General features: G+C 38.5%; 1 protein-coding gene across 4 annotated transcripts; it reads right to left on the bottom strand.

Annotated features, from left to right (window-relative positions):
- Positions 1–661: 661 nt before the first annotated feature.
- Positions 662–17,527, bottom strand: LOC100255898 (ENHANCER OF AG-4 protein 2). Of its 4 annotated transcripts, none has more exons than XR_009465954.1 (13): positions 17,130–17,527; positions 15,588–15,664; positions 11,912–14,047; positions 11,300–11,825; positions 8,109–8,217; positions 7,660–7,772; positions 7,400–7,587; positions 4,729–5,788; positions 4,140–4,644; positions 2,490–2,582; positions 2,302–2,398; positions 1,653–1,859; positions 662–941 (listed from the first exon to the last, which is right to left on the bottom strand). XR_009465954.1 is itself a non-coding variant. In XM_059737743.1 (12 exons), exons 1-11 carry the CDS (start codon positions 17,238–17,240, stop codon positions 2,328–2,330), a joined length of 4,983 nt encoding a protein of 1,660 aa, XP_059593726.1. In that variant the 5' UTR covers positions 17,241–17,527; the 3' UTR covers positions 662–1,859; positions 2,302–2,327. The 4 variants fall into 4 exon arrangements, 2 of the variants coding, with proteins under 2 accessions (XP_059593726.1, XP_019081552.1); XR_009465955.1 differs by having other exon boundaries at positions 4,735–5,788; XM_059737743.1 differs by having other exon boundaries at positions 662–1,859; positions 4,735–5,788.
- Positions 17,528–17,603: the final 76 nt, after the last annotated feature.

Genomic DNA, 17,603 nt, shown 5'->3' with positions numbered 1-17,603 from the left:
AAAGTTATATTTTAACCAACTTGCTAGAAGGTCAACAGCCCTTAAAATTGAGAATACCTGTTCATGCATCAATAATTTTCATAAATCATTGGTTCACAAAAAATTTAAGATATGGTGTCAGATTAGATGAGAAGTCCCACATCTAAGTATATACGTCCATATTGTATCATGTGTCTTATCTCCTGGGGAAGGAAGCCAATCTTTACTTAACTTGGCTTGATATATTGGTCGGGGTTGGATTGAGGGAGGGAGTATTTTTGTTTTCCCTATCTTTTTTGGCACTTTTAGGCAGCCGTCGTATACACCGTGTATACTTTGGTGCGCCCATTTTGGCGCTTTAATACAATTTGCACTTACCTATCAAAAAAATATATATATTGAAACTATACTAGCAACAAAATATTTTATCCGGAATGCTAATCAACAAGAAATGTCCAAGCACTAAGCTAGAAGAACTCTCACACTAGTTTAGCAGAAAAGAATATCCAGGAATAAAAATGAATAGTAAGCCAATTGCACATAACAGACTCAATCAAACAACCATATTGGCAGATCACAACTTAAAATGTTAAGTCTATCATCAGCGCATTTATTAAATTCAGTTTTGGAAGAAATGCTTGCATGTGTTTACAGATAGAATAAGGAAATCCACAACTCGATGTAATAATTAACAATCTGAAAAGGTAATATTATAAAAAAATTCAACTGTTCTTAAGCATCTATCTCAACTATCTTTACATTGACTCAGATATCCTTTGCATGAGAACTTTCTAGTATTCTAGGGAAAATTATGAGCATCATCTTTGCTCAATATCCATGGTTAATATTTACCTCAACAATTTGCAGCAGTTCTATCTACCAGGAAATTTGAGGTTATCCTTCGGTGGATAGCAAAAGGAAGCCCATATATGACGATATTGTAAGAAATATTTTGCCAAAACCTGTAAAATGATATCTAGTCACCACTCAGAAACCAGCATCATCCACTAGTACGAGACGCAGAAAATTTATAAACCACTCTCCCAGTGTTCCTTTTTGCCCTTTTTCTTCAAATTGACATTCCAAAAGAGCTATATCTAAAATGTGAGTTAGTATACAGTTGCAAGATACTGTCAAAAAAAATGATGGCCTCATTCCCCAATCAAACAAGTCCAATTCTTAGTTTCTGTCTCAAACAAGAAAGCTTCCAATGTGATCACTCAACAGAGGTAAAATCCTAAAAATTCCTATAAACCTGTGAAAGAAATTTGCACTAAACTATAACAGAAATACACAGATTTAAAAGCAAAAAATTATGATAAATCAATTCTGAATCTAAGGTCCTTATCTAGAGCATGACAATAATTCTAAAGGTTTTAGTATTTGACATAGGCAAGTAAGTGCCCCAAATTTGGCTTTTATTATTTCTTTCTCTTGGCACATGTTTTATTTGGACAAGTGGTGGGACTCTGCTTGTACTTATCTTATCACTGGAGCATGTTGCATCTATAATTAAATGTAGAGAAAAATAAATTCTATAGTAAACAAGTAACGAAGCCATAAAAAAGAAAAAATCCTTGAGGTCGCCACAACTCATATTTGTTGCTTAAAATAACTTTCTTTATATGGTATGCTCAGTATAATTACAAGAGTTAAGAAACAGATGTACTAACCGGGTCAAAAACATGGGCTAACCCTTGGAAGCAAAAGTCTGCGGGATGCATTTGTCAGGAAAAATTACAATATACACAGTCCTGCCAAGAGTATCCACAAGTTCTCAACACCGCCTTCTTGTGTTCATCAGATTTCATCCAAAATGCTGAATCTTCCTTTGATGCATTATAAAATGTAATTTCCTACTCGTTCCAATGTGCACAGCACTGACAAAAAGTACAAATTGATTACCTTAGAGACAAACAGAGTCACGCACTATCTCTCTCATACATACAGATTTGGACTATATTCTTTATCAAAAAAAAATCAAGATAGCATATAACTCCCTGGTTGGGGCCGTAGCTTAACAATTTACACAAAATGAAATTCGTAAATCTAGGTTAAAATTCTTCAAAATTTTACAAACACTTGATGATAAAGATTCACTAAAACCCTAATAGTGCAACTTTTGGCCAGAAATCAACTTAAAAGTGGCAAGAGACCTCAAACCATGGGCTGCAATATGTTAGCCATACATAGCCAGTGCACAGATCAGTTAACCAGTTTCCATAAAAAGAGATAGATTTAAAAACCCAACTTTCTAATTCAAATGCGAAGGATTAAACCATTTGGCAGGTATAGATAAATTACAAAGGATTAGAAACTCACTGAAGTTTTAATGGGACTCTGAGTACCTAAGCTGGCCTCCAACAATTAAGGGCAGAAACATCTGGTCTACATGGCAACATCTGAGAAACACCATGAACTGGGAAAATACAACCCATTAAGTCATTCTCAGCCTCTAATTACAGCTAAAATAGGATATGCTCAGTTCTAGGCATTTAAGGCAAGGTCACCTGGAATGGGAGCTCCAGCTGGTAGCGCGTTTGGGGTAGAATGAAAACCCATATTATTTGCAGGTGGCCTTTCGAGGGGCGGCCGAAAATAACCTACCATGGAAAAACTTGTTAGAATTGTTAGAAATATCATCAAACTGTTTATCTAGTGTTCCAACTACAAAAAGAACCTTTAGAGGCAGGACATTAGCTAAATGCACATGCCTTCTCTATACGTCACAACTTGAAGTTAACAATAGCTACAAAGTCAGATGACGACAAATTTTCGTACAGCATGATTTGGAAACTTATATATTCACACATCTTTTTAGACTTTAGATGATAAAACAGACATTAGAGCACATAAATAGATTGCCTAATGAAGTATTGGTTACAGAAAAAATTTCCTGCTTTTTCTTTTTTGGTGAGTGATTGATGCAAAGAAAAACTTACGGTGTGACTCTCTATACACGTGTGGGTGTGTGTGTGTTTGTGTGTGTTTGTTGTTTGTGTGTGTGTGTGTGTGTATGTATATATTCTAATGTTGGTTTAAATGCAGACAAATATCAAATTTGCAGGAGTATTCCACACTGTTCTCCTAGTAAACTCTTTTATATTTCAGAAATTTGCATCATTTGTAAAAAGGAGACTAGTTACCACCTTCTCCTCCAATGTCCTATTACTTTTGCATTATCATAAGAATCTGTCATTGCATTAGATGCCACCTCAATGTCAGCAATTGGTTTCCAGGGCACTGGTAGAAGGAAAATGCATAAGATTTTTAGGGCATGAATTTTCTGGTTTTATTCACAGCACTTGGCTGGAAAGGACTCTAGAGTTGTCAAGGATAACTAGAAGCCAAAATCAGTTTGCAATGCCCCACTTGCACAAATTTCTTGGAGAAAAGGTTCTGGTAAAAAGCCATTACAGAAACCAATGATAAGGGATGATCTAAAAGGGTTCATGTACTAGTCCTACCAGTTGACGTTGCCATCAGCAAGGCATGCCAACATCCCAGACATGCCTTTTTTTATCAAAAACAAAAATGTATTAGTTACAGTTTAAAGGACATGAGAAGGATGAGGAGTCCTCTCAGCAATTACAAAAACCTAATCAGAAAATGATTGAACACCTCCACTATACTAGGAGGCCTATAAAATAAAAACATTAAATCCACTTAAGAAGATACATGGATGTCATTTCCTTAAACCTTGACTAAGCTCCTCTCAATGTTACTCTGTCCCTTTTTATCTACATGCCGAATGCCAATTGAGCTGGATAACACTGAGAAGAACATTCTAGACATGTTTTCATGCAGCCACATTTTTCTAAAATGATTATTATTTTTCTTAATTTTACCGAAAATCTTGGACAGGAACCAGAAACTTCTGGAATTGCCAATCCCTTGCACCAGGCAAGTATAGAAGGAAGATGCAGGGGATTGAAAGTAGTTAAAAGCAAAAAAAAATGAATCATAAGTTTACTTTCAGAATCTATCCTCACATATAAAGTTCATTAAAAGAACAGGGTTAAGAAATGAAACACAAAATGACTAAATGTATTCACAGTAGCCATGTCATTGTCTGTGAGGAAGCACCTAGCATAATGGATTTTCAAGACAAATCCCATAAACCCTATATGACTGCATATTATTAATAGAAAAATGTGTACCTTCCTGGACAAAAGGTGGTCCTGAACATGATGGAGTTCTCCCTCCACTCATCCACAAACCACGCTGACTATCTGTGTTAAGTTCACTTGAGGACATCCTCCACTGTTCATCAGCACCAAATCGCCTCCGGGTATCAGGAGGCGGTGGCAATGGGTATGGGTGGGAGTATGGGTGCTGCTGATGTTGCTGGATGTTGGGATTTGTGTAGGAAAAATGACTAGGTTGGGTTTGTGGAGATGGAGCTGGATGTAAAGGTCTTTGTGAAAAAGGTGTATTACCTGGCTGAAATTGCTGGCTAGGCTGAGAAGCTTGGTGGTTCAAATACATGTCATTATGCCCATATTCCAATGGTCTTGAAGAATTAAACCCAGAAGGTTCTCTTGAATTGCAGACACCTGTTGGTGCAAAGCAAGGTGACTGCTGTGGAAACATTTCACTTTTTACAGCAGTATCAATATGACCTCCATGAGATGTATTTCCAGCCATTGGGGCAAGTTGATTTCCCTGTACACAAAAGAAGGAAGTTGCAATGAAAAAAGATTGTATTCCAACATAAAAGTATATCAGAAAAATACCCCAGAGTCTTACACTTACAACACTGCAATATTCATGAGGCACAGGTGGTTGATATGCTAACTGGGGTGAAGACTGTAGTGATGGTTGAGGTGGCAGTAATGGAGGTTGAGGTGGTAGTTGCGGTTGAGGTTGTAGTTGCGGTGGAGGTGGTAACTGTGGTGGAGGTGGCAGTTGCGGTGTAGGAGGTAGTGGTGGTTGAGAAAGCAGTGATGGTGGAGGACCTGTAGGTAGGTGCTGGCTTGCAGGGGGTGGGGGACCAGGAGGGGGTGGAGGGCCTGGAGGTAGTGGGGGCCCTGCAGGTGGTGGAGGCCCAATAGGTGGTGGACCCCTTGGTGGTGGAGGGCCTGTGGGTGGTGGAGGCCCCGTCGGTGGTGGAGGACCCATAAGCGGTGGAGGACCCCTAGGTGGAGGGCCCATTGGAGGTGGAGGCCCCATAGGTGGTGGAGGACCCGTAGATGGTGGAGGCCCCATAGGTGGTGGAGGACCCGTAGATGGTGGAGGCCCCATAGGTGGTGGATGGACTGTAGGTGGAGGAGGCCCTGCAGGTGGAGGAGGGCCTGTAGGTGGAGGTGGCCCTGCAGGTGGTGGAGGAAGTGGGGGCAGCTGTGACGGAAAAGGAGGTGGAGGCGGTGGAGGTGATGGAGATAATGGAGGAGGTGGTGGTGGGGGCGGTGAAGGAGGCAAAGGTGGGGGTGGAGGAGGAGAATCAATAGGCAATGGTGGAGAACCCTCTGGTAGTGGGGGCAACTCGTTCGAATTGTTTGAAGCTAGTTCTGAAATTCTGTCAGAGTCCTGGTGTGAATCCATTTCGAAAGAACCATTTCTGAACAGAGGTCTCTCATCCTTCAGGTGTCCGGAAACATCTTCCATTTCAAGCTCACCATCCACATCCTCTAAGATGTGGTGGCGCCTGTCATTTGGAGTTACAGTTTCTGGATCTCCTGAAGCATGAGTGGGTTTTACTGGAGATGCACCAGCAGCTTCTTTAGAAAAACCACTTGGAAGATCTTCTTCATCTTCATCTTCAAATACATGAGAAGACAAAAGGCCAGGCAACTGAAATGTAGCATTGCTGAAACAATAGCAAAGAAAAAATGTATCAGAAAGTTAAAGTCACCTGGAAGTGGCACCTAGTAAAATTAAAAGACAAAAGTATGCAGTCTATACAGAGGAAACTAAGGTTACAATAATTAGTTTTTAAAAATATAAGATACAACATATGATACATTTTTCATGCATAAAAATATGTATCACCACTACAGATCGCATCATCAGTGTATCTTGTGATATATGATACTATGATATGGTAAAGACCTCATCTGTTTCCCTTTCATCCCCAAAATTAATCTGGTCAGGAGTAAAATTTGCATACTGAAACATTGCCAAACACTTCTACCTGGTTTCATCTACCTGGTTAGAATAAAGCAGGAGGTCAAAAATTATAATTAACCTATCAATTTTTTATACTGCCAAAACCACTCTCCCTCGACCATATGCTCCCATCACAGAGCATAGGAGAGTGCTCAGAACTAGGCTTCAGTTCGATACTCTGGGATACCATCAGAGAAGTGCTCCTTCCAACCCATGAAAGCAAAACTCGCCAAACACCAAAACAAAAAGATAAATAAATAAATATAAATATATATAAATCCACAGCCAACAACCTAAACGCTAACCTCCCTCAACCATATGTTCCCATCAGAGATAGCAAGTGCTCAGAAATAGGTCTTGGTAAAGTACTCTGGGTTAATAGAGAATCACTCCCTCCACTACATTTAAGGCCAAAAAACCTATATAATTGGAACAAACCCCCTCCACAGCCACCAACCTCCCTCCCTCCCTTGCTCTCTCAACCAAATGTTCCCATCACAGAGAATAAGCAAGTGCTCAGAAATAGGTCTTGATAAAATACACTGGGTTAATGGAGAAGTCCTCCTTCCACTACATTTAGGGCCAAAAAACCTATGTAATTGGGACAAGCCCCATCCACAACCATCACCCTCCCATCCTTCCCTCCAAAGCCCTCAAACCCAAATGAATATGCCACTATACAGAGGTAGGTCCATCCAATTAAACTCCGCAAATGCAAAGAAGTCTCTAATAGCTCTTTGAGAGCCTAAACAATTACTAGTTCCACGAGGTACATGATCCACAATAAAGTCACCACCTACCCCAAGGGGCCCACAATCAGCAGAGAGCGCCTGAATCTTCCCACAAGATAAATAGCTCATTAACTACAATAGGCCTATAAACTCCTGAAAACATCTCTACAAAACCATCAAAGCAACTGAAAAAGCACCAAACTCCAACCCAAGTGAATGTGTCACCATAAAAAGGTAGGTCTATCAAATTCAAATCCTCAAATGCAAAGAAGTCTCTCGTAGCTCTTTGGTATTCTAAACAATTACTCCTTCCACAAGGTATGTGAACCACTTTGAAGTCACCATACCCAATTGGGCATCACACAATCCATGGACAGCACCTGCATCCTCCCACAGGGTACACTACACCACTTGTCTTATAAAATCTTAAAATGCCATTATTTTGCTATCTTAGTTTTACATCTAGAAAATTTAATAAATAAATTTTATAGGACAATGTCAAAATACTCACAAGGAACGAATCATGCTAATCCAAAATAAATATATAAAATTATTTAAGGACTAGAGCACAAATTTCAGACCTTCCATACTCATCAACAAACATGCCTTCCATTTCTCTAATTGGATCATCTACAGCCCGCTCAGATCGAGAAGGGCGTCTAAGGAAAAAACCAGAAGTTGTGTCATCATTTGAAACTCCAATGTCATCCATGTAGCGCCGAAGCAGAGATTCAGGTAATATTTTTCTCTCAAGCCATAGCCGCAAAACCTGGTATAGGAAATGCATTGATTTAATTTGAGCAAAAATGTAGTCTATTACAGTAGACAGAAGCACAATTACCTTCAGACATTGACGGCGATTTTCACGAGCACCAGCTCCAGATGGAGCAGCAGCGCCTAAAAGACGCGGCAATGCAGCTTGGACTGTAGGAATATAAGAAGCTCCTGCAATTCCTGAGAAACACCAGAAGCAAAGAGGCAAAGAAAATTAATGAGAGAACAACTCATACTATTAGCTACACATCTGTTTAAAGAAAATATCAAGACAAACTCAAACAAATTGTTGGTTGTAGCAGTTACATAGCATGGGTTTGAAAAGGAAAACTTTAGGCACAGCATACAATAGATTTACCTATTACTTATTATTACTATTGCATCATGAAAATATCAATAAATACAACCACTATTAAAGGGAAGAGGGAGAGGAAAAGGGGGAGGAGGAGGAAGAGAGAGAGAAAGATTGAAATCAAATATTTTTATCATTGCAAATAAAGTGTCAAGCATATGTACCTTTTTGGCTATGTGAGCATTGGGTGATAGAATCCACAAGAAAAAACAGATCCACCCTCCGATGAAAACTAGGCTCACTTTCCAACTTTCGGATGAGAAGTTCGACAACCTGCATGGAATTTGAGATTTAAGAATTGAAGTCCACTCCAAAAGACACAGTATCTCTACCAGTGTAACTTGAATATAATCTTCATTGATAATAGCAGTCATGGATTTTGTTTCACGGCCCTTAAAATTTCATTCACAAGTTCCAAGGACCACATACTCAAGATTAGGGAATATACTTCATGTACCCTATTTTTTATCCTATGGGATCCTTATTACGAACCCATTCCAAGTGCTTTGAATGAATTTCTACAACTTATACAGACCGTTCTGTTTGCATTTAACATGCTCTGGAATTTCCAATTGGTGAATAAATAATATAAGCAGCACCATATATAGTTTTGCAAGAAACAACAAACATTATTCCAAGTGTATAAAGACTACACACATGAAAGGATGAGAAACTCTTCCTAAACTCAAGTTCTTATCAAAACAGAAGAAATACAATAAGCTCAAATGCAAAAGCAAACAAGTTATACAGCTTAGGAATTTTTTTTCTTGATAGGTAAAACAAACATGTATTCAAAGGAGTGCCCCAAAGCACACAAGAAGTATACAAAGAGTGCCAACAACGCCAACAAAAAGAAAAAGGGTCTAATAAAAAACACCACCCCTCAACGAGCCCCTATCCAATCCACAAAATCTACAATAGAGGAAGAGCCCAGAACTATAAACAATTTGGACCATGCCCAAAGATTACAAAGAAAAGCAAGCTTAATTCCCTAATCAGAAAGTTCCTTGTTATTGAACGCCCTATTGTTCCTTTCCTTCCAAACTGTCCAGAAAGGACACAAAGGAGCAGCCCACCAAGCCTTTTCCCTTTTCCCACCCACATAGGACCCATGTCAACTTGAGAGCAACTCTCCCACTGAAGAGGGCAACACCCAAGACACACCAAACAAAGAAAATAGTAGGTGCCAAACAACCCAAGTCTTGTCACAGCTTAGGAATTAAAAAAATGTATAAAGACGCTCCTTAATTCAAGGGGGTAAATTTCTACATAAGGCACAATATATAACAATAAACACTAAATCAAAATTACAGACCAAAAGGTCAAATCATAGTTAAAAATTAAACTGGTTTACCATCATACTTAATAATAGTGTCTAGATCTACATTAAACCATAAAATCATAAGGGAAGGGACTTGATCCAAGTTGAATTCAAATGGTAATGTCCAAATAGTTTGACTTCTAGCAATAATCCAAACTATCATTAATACTTCACAAGGCATACAAATAAAAAGAAAATTATTTGAAAACAGTACTGAGTCCATCATATAACACCGTGCTTAAGTAATTTCGCCGCCTATACAAAACTTCTACAAGTTTAAATTTTGCTTATATGCTAAAACAATATTTAAATTTCTGTGTACATTGAAATGAACTTCTGCTTCTCTTCCCAAGTCACTGGTTAGAGACATCCCTTGCATAAGTCCTCTTGCCAAGCTCATAGCAATTTAAAAGGATGTTCTAGAAGCCAAATAGCAATCCGTTCACAAGTGTTGGTAAATGATTCCAACACCATCATCCATTCAGTGCAAAGTGTCAACAAGGTCCTCGAGGGTTATCTCTAATGGCCATAGATATTCTAGATCTTAATAAAAGATAGAAAATCACTTTATTGGTATGCTTTTCTTTCCATCTACCGGCACGCTTTTCTTCATCTTCGATGCTTTCCACCCTTTTTCTCTAACAAGAATCCTCAATAACCCCCCACCCCAACCCCCAAAAAACAACAAGAAAGTTGCTTGTAGCCCATCTTTCTCTTCAATTGATTCTCGTTTTTTTTTTCTTTTTTTACTTGGACAAGGGAAAAAAAGGTACACAAAACAAGAATCAATTGAAGAGAAAGATGGGCTACAAGCAACTTTCATGTTGTTTTTTGGGGGTTGGGGTGGGGGGTTATTGAGGATTCTTGTTAGAGAGAAAGGGCGGAAAGCATAGAAGATGAAGAAAAGCGTGCCGGTAGATGGAAAGAAAAGCATACCAATAAAGGGTACACATGATAACCATTTCTCCCACAATTCAAAACAACATTATTCAGAAAATATCGAAAAAATATTGTAAACAACTGTAATTCATAATTTCTTTAAACACAGAAACTTGAAACACCAAACTGCTCAACAGAATAATTGAAGAACTTTGAATTGTAGAATTTTTTTTTTACAGGAACAATGTGTTGATTAAAATATTCGTTCAGTATGCAATACTTCATAGATGTGGCATTGCATTGCTAAAGATAATTGCATCCCTCACAACTAACAATAATACAGTTCAGAAAATATTTCACAGAAAAAAATAGTTTTTCTAAAAGCAAATTAGAGGAGTATATTAGAAAGTGCCTAACGAATAAATTTTCTGTCATTTCTTCTTTTTTTTAACACAGAAATTTGAACTCAAATACTCTAGGAATTGATAAGATTTCAATTCAAACTACTAAGGATCAAAATAAATCATCAGATTTCTCTTGGAAAAGAAGTCCTCTCTGACTCCATGATGCATGCACCAGTGAGATGACAAAAGCAACCTCATTTCTAAAGCTCGGCTTATAGAAAGATCAAATATTTTTTGCTGCTAAAAGAATGTACAGGTGATAAAGCAATTGTATAGGCAAGCACGTTAGCTTCCCCCCACCCACACACATACTACCGTCTCACCCCATGAGAAATGCACCAGTGAAATGACAAAAGCAACCTCAATTCTGAGGTTAGCTCGTAAAAACATTGACTTTTTTGGCACAGTAAAACAATGTACAGGTAATAAAGCAATCCTAAAAGTTGGCATGGTAGCTTTCCCAGCACACAAATATACACGGTGAATGAGAATTGTGAAGTGAACATAAGGCAAGTGCCTGATAAAATTAATTAGAACTCTAAGAAGACAACACCAAAGAAGCAACCATAATTTAACTATGAACGTGAGAACCTATGAGTGAAAATTGAAATTTAGCTGATAAAGCCATAGCTCACATCAAGAAAAATAAGCATAGGTATGTGAAAGCAAAAACCTACTATGCAAAATATCAAAATCCATATCCACAAAATTATTTTTTATTGATCAAAAGGTGAAATAATATGTCACCTACCTCATTGGCAATGCCATACTTAGCACAATCAATTGCAAGACGGGTTGCACGTCCAATACTTTCTTTTGTCCTTGACAATGTCTCTATCATTCCTTCAAACGCATCACGAGCAACAGCTGCCTCAGTACCACCACTCAATGATCCACCAGCTGCCCGTGGTCCTGAACCGACTCTTCTGTCCTCAGAGTCTTCAATATCGAGTTGACTTTGTGATGCAAACTGACGACTATGAGCAGATGGAGAAGCCATTGTAGTATGAGGGTAAAATCCCTGCATATCTGCTTGCATTACACTGCTGGTGCCAGAAGGAAAAGGTGGAACTGCAGAAACAGGACTAGGACTCCCTCCCTGGACATCAATAATGGATACAAAAGCGGTATTGGGATTTCCATGAGAAATATTTTGTGAGTGTGCTTGTCTCCTTTTGGCCTGAGCAGCTGCAATAAGGTGCTTCATAGACAGAACAGAATCCGCTATCTTGGGATCAATCAAGGAACTAGTTTTATCATTCCTACCAGCTTCTAGTCTGTAATTAGGAAAAACAGCAAAGCATGAAACAATAATAAATGAACAAAGATGAAGATATGAAAGAAACTGTCAGGTGATACAGACCTTTCTCCAAGCAAAGAATTATTTTCCATCAGATTTTCTGTCAGAGTAACAGATTCATTTGGCCGCAAATTTGCTTTTGGAGTAGCTTTTGATTTTTCACCACTAGACATTGGCTTATTTCTCTGAATTGCCACTTGATTTTGAGCAGTTAAGCTATCAGCAAGCAGACTCAAAGCCTTAGCAGACCCAGACTGAACCTTTACTAAAGTACCACTACTGGATACCTTAACTGCGGATTTGACAGCTTTATGTTGTTCTAACATCGGTTTGGTAGCAGAAGCTGAACGAGGAGACTTTTTAGGGGGACTCAAGATTTGTTTAGCCTCCTTTGAAGATAACTTCTCAGATTCTAATTTCCGAGGACTATGGGAGATAGGTGCAGCCATTGTCTTTTTAGGCCTCTTCTCTACGGTTTGCTGTAGTCTGGGTGAACATTCCTTCGATGGGCTTTCCTCATGTCCCCCCGAATCTCTAACACTCAGTTGAGTATGATTAGAACTTTCATGATGAGCATCAAGGTCCTTGATAGAATTGGAGATACGTGAAGGGGTGTTAACATTTCTGGACGGCCCATGCACTGGAGTTTTGGGCTCTTCGTCATCATCATCCTCAAATCGACAAATTGTTCTCCTTTTTCTCTTCAATTGGGTATGCAGAGGTTTGGCACTTTTTGAATGCAACGCATCATTTTTAAGCACAACAGAATTTTTCTCTATTTTGACCTCAGGAGTCAGAGTAGCAGAATCAGACATAGCTTCCAACGCCCGGCGACGGCGTTTTGAAAGGGGTAGAACATCTTCATCACCAGGAACATCTGAACCAACAGTACCAGTCTCTGCTTCTGATGCCATGGAGTTGTCTACTTTCAGACATGAAACAGATTTTTTTATTTCTGTATGCTTGACAGTCTTGTCATCAACAGTAAAACTCAGAGAATCATTCTTTATGCTCTTGATGTGTGATTTCTTGGTGGCATCATCCACCGGATCCACACACTTTGACCTTTTCACAGAATGTGAAATTTCATCATCAACCAACTTATGCTTTCCATGTCCAAGCTGGGCCCTCTTTTTCCCACCAGAAAGATCACCCTTTGGCTGTGCCTTATTATTGGCCATAGCATCCTTCTGTCGGTCAACAGTTACCTTTAATTGCTTTTTAGCTTTCAGTGCTCTCTTCCCACTCGTGATATCTGAATCAGATTTCAGAGTATCCGGAGATGATTCTTTCATGCTGCCACCAGAGGCAATTTTGCTTTGCGTTCCATCTTTGAAATGCCCGCCAGCTTCAGGGAGATCACCAGAACCACCAGCATTCTCATACTTCAATGAGGTTGCTGAGCTTTTGTTTTTGTGTACTTCAACCACGCCCTCACGTTTCCTCTTTGACCCCATTACCACCTTCTTTGACTTGTGACCATTTGTTAATGCCCTTTGTCCACCACCTGGGCTCTTAGCATGAGTTGACACCATTAAAGATGGAACACCATCCTTTTGACCATCATCCCAACAACTAGAGGAGCCACCTTCAACATTGTCATGACAAGAGTTCGAACCTTTCATAGGAGTTGCAACCTGTGTGCGTCCAGTGCAAATAATATCTTCTTCATTACTATTATTAGGGATTTCTTCCTTAACATAGAAAGGTTTATCTGGACTGGATGTTGATTCTGTCTCCTTTGGTGTTCGTGCACCATTTGATGCTTTATTCTTTTTCTCAGAAAATATAGCTGGAGATAAATTATCATTTGCATGAGCTGAAGTAGCAGGTTTTACATCTTGATCATCAGGCTCACCCTGTTTATGAAAGCAGTGCTCCAATCCAGAGCCACAATCACCTAAACCTTCAATCACTGTTTCCCCATTCAGTCGAACAGTACCAATCCCATCTTTCAAGTCATCCTCTACCCTGTCATCCCCCACCCCATCAACAGATGGAGCCTCACTCTCAGGAGCAGTCCTGTCTCTATCATCTCTCGAACCACTTGTGTTTTTTTGCTGCAACTCTTCATAAGCATCACATATTTCCTTCACTGCTTGGGCGAAGAATTTAACTGTTTTACCTCGACACCTAGCCGACAATTTATTTTTTACCTCACTAGTAAATGCCTCAATATCTCCAGGGGCAACAAAAGCTCTGTGAAGCAGGAAAGAAAATGAACAACATGGTAAATTACAAAGATGAAAAGCCAGTGGCAGTCTAATTTATCCAAAAAGAGTAAGCAAGAAGCAAAGATCAAGATATTGGATGTCAGGTAAAGTGAACTAGCATATTAGGGGAATAATGCCGCATCTCCACTTAACATTATCACCAATATACATCATTTCAAAATTAGTGCTCAAATTTCAACTACCACAGTAAGTGCATAAATGTTTTTTTTGCAAAATAATCATTGATGGAAAGCCACAGAAATCCACTTGCACCACATTTAAAATCCAAAATTTAACTTATAAATTCAAGCACAACTGAGTAATGTCATTGACCAGAACAGATGAGAAATCAGCATTGTGAACATTACAAATGGCCCAGCATAGTGCCATTGCTGTTAACTAATCCATAGGCAATCCAAGAATAGTAAACTAAAACAAGGATGAGAATCTCAACCAAACAAAACGAGAAATTATATCAAAGAAAAAACGAAGAGTAAAATGGAAACCTGGAGTAAACTAAGAATAGAAATCATAAAATAAAATAAAATAAAAAATGAGACACAAGTATTCGTTATCATCTTAAGCACATCAAAGAACCAAAATGGAATCTGAGTAAGGAGACACCAGAGATTAGGACTGGAAGAAAGCATACAGTGTATATTTTGTTGACTTACCTATTTCATAAAATTTATTAATGGATTTTACTTTTCTTACTTATTTCATAGAAATATTAGTTTTATGGGTTGAGATGCTCTTTGTCTTGGGTTCCACATTCATCAAGTTAAGCTGCAGATCATTTGGCTGAGCGAGAAGGAAAGCAATTTGTTTCTTCTGTTGGAGGCATTTTACCTCCCTTTAAAAATGGTCTATACATCCCTGAGTGTAAGGAACTGCTACAAATCATGCTGCACAAACTTTATAAAGCTTTCCTTCATGAATATAAAGCAATTTTTCATAAAATTTTGCATGGACTTCAAGAATACATTTTTTATCCAGGAGCAAGAGTCAAGCACCTCACAGAATAACTAACAGAAAATTTTCTTTTTATTTTAATTTATCTTGTGTTCTTTTCAGGACCCTATAACACTTTAGAAATGATAGAATTCTAACCATATCTACAGCCTATTAGTCACTCTTGATTGAATGCATTGCGTCTTGGTTAATGTAAAGGTAATGGCTGGGCTTAACTGATATGTTTGATCAGTGGAAATCAAACAGTTGCATTGCAAGAAGTGCCACTAATGGCATTGATGGTAGAAGTTCTCAGCTTTCTTGAGATGCCCACTCTTGAGAGTGTCAATACCAAGCCTTGGTAGGGCATGCCCCATGGAAAGAAAACTCACTAATACATTTATCGGACCTCACCCAATTATCAATTTTTTTTAAAGATTGTAATTTCTGACGAACAGTAAAAAGCTTAAAGCATTCTCATTAGAAAGTTCGCTCTGGATATGTCAAAAATAAATGACACAACAATGAAAATATAATAACAGAATGAGAGAAAAAAAGAAAAAAAAAACACTTACATTTCCTCAGTTCCAAAGAATTGAACAAAATATTTCTTAGGATCAGGAGTTCGATCCCAATCTTCAGGCTTGCCAATCTGAAAATAAAAACCCAGAAAACATCTCAGAACTAGCAACAATAATAGATGGCTAAAGAGAATGGTGGAATGATAGAATGATTTTATATAGCAATGAAAGCCCCAAAAAAAATAAGTAAAATAAAATCAACCAAAAAAAAAAAACTCGAAACCCTAGTCCAATGCCCTTCCAAGTAGTCAAGTGAGGCACAAGTAGTTCAAACCTTACTGGTGGAAGAAATTGTATATTCTCATTTGATAGCTTTTTACTCTTTGTTGGATAATAAAAACCCGCATTCTCAGTCCGCTCAATCAAAAAAATGTTAATACTCCATCCACATTTGAAAGGTTCACTTATTTGGTTAAATACCCAATACTCCATTCTAGGTCCCAGCAGTTCCTGACAACACTAAATATTCTGTGTTACTGAAAATTAACTTCATTGATCAACCCAGAACATCTGCTCTTTGAGACTCTATCAATACTTTCAGAGCTAAGAAAGAAACAAGCAGAGACAGTGAGACACCCTGTCATAATCTTGGATTGCTAACAGGAAAGGCTTTCAAAGTTGTCAGATCATCTCAGTGGGCAAAAAATCTTTGTCCTCCTAACTGTTATCGATATTTGCATTAAACCAAGACCCACAAAGCAAACCTAAAGCAACAAATTATTGAAGAACCAACTATATTTCATAAGGTAAAGCCATCTAAGAACCAAGATGATAAAAGTAAAATTATAAAAAACCCACCACATAGAACTTGGAAGCCTCCCCGTTAATCAATGAAACAAAAAAATTAAATCAAATAGTACAACCTAAAAAAACCCTTCTCAGCCAATTCGCATCCAACTTGGATAAATCAAAACCACCACAAAACACTAGATTAAGACAAAAAAAAAAAAGAACTTGAAAGCTTCCACATTATCACATTCTCTAACATGCACAAAATTGCTAAACCAAACCAGTGAACAAAAAACACTTCCTTGGACTTGATTTATATCAGCCTTCGAATTAAAATTGAAACCCGCATAACATTCCTGAGAAAAGAGTAACAATAATGGGGAAACAACTATATCCCATATGCTACAGCAATGATAACACGCGAAATGTATATAAAAATAAAAATAAAAAATAAATAAATAGAGCAAAATTCAATAATTAAGGACTAAAAAAGTTCCTTATTAATTCGTCACAAAGCTTCATAGATTCAATCAGAGTGGAAAACAGGGGCATCCTATGCAATATGAACTTTGAATTGAAATTTAAAGCCTATAAAAAATTAAATACGTCAGAATCATCAAATCACCGAACAACATCAATTTCTTCCAAATAGCAACGAAATGCAATTAAAAATGCAACTTGAAAGCCCCTCGTTGATTCATCCAAAAACGATAAATAGCAAAAACCAACAAAACCCTAAACCAAATATCGAGATTCGGCAAATGGGGAATACAAAAATCTCAGCAAAATCGTGAACCTAAACCACACCTTGGCGGGCCACGCTGGGAAGCCCTTGACCTTTGCCAGAACGAGATCGCCCAAGCGCAACTCACTCTTAGCCTTGGCTTTGTTCGCTCCCCTTTTACGCCCCGGAGCCATGGCGATTACTCCAGCCCTATGCCAAACTCCCTCTTCCGCGAATGCTCCCAATCAAACCGCGCAATTCAAAACCCTAGACAGCAAACCTCAAATCCGATTCCACCAATTCGCCGGCGGCGAAGCGCAGGTTGCGCAATCACCGGCGTCCGAGGTCCGCACTATGGCACCGTAATCCGATACTTGGTCGAGGCAGACTGAAACCTAGGGTTCTGCATTCGAATTCTATAGAGAGAGAGAGAGAGAGGAGAGAGAGAGAGAGGAATGAGAGTGTATTGTGTAATTTGTGAAGGAAGAAGAGGGCTTGTGGAGGCTGGGGGTAGAATGGGTATTTTTCAAGTAAACCATGGTTAGGTTACGTCGGTT

This window comes from Vitis vinifera, chromosome 1 (genome assembly GCF_030704535.1).
Source record: "Vitis vinifera cultivar Pinot Noir 40024 chromosome 1, ASM3070453v1".
Classification (NCBI taxonomy): Eukaryota; Viridiplantae; Streptophyta; class Magnoliopsida; order Vitales; family Vitaceae; genus Vitis; species Vitis vinifera.
This window is presented reverse-complemented; position numbering and strand designations above follow the sequence as displayed.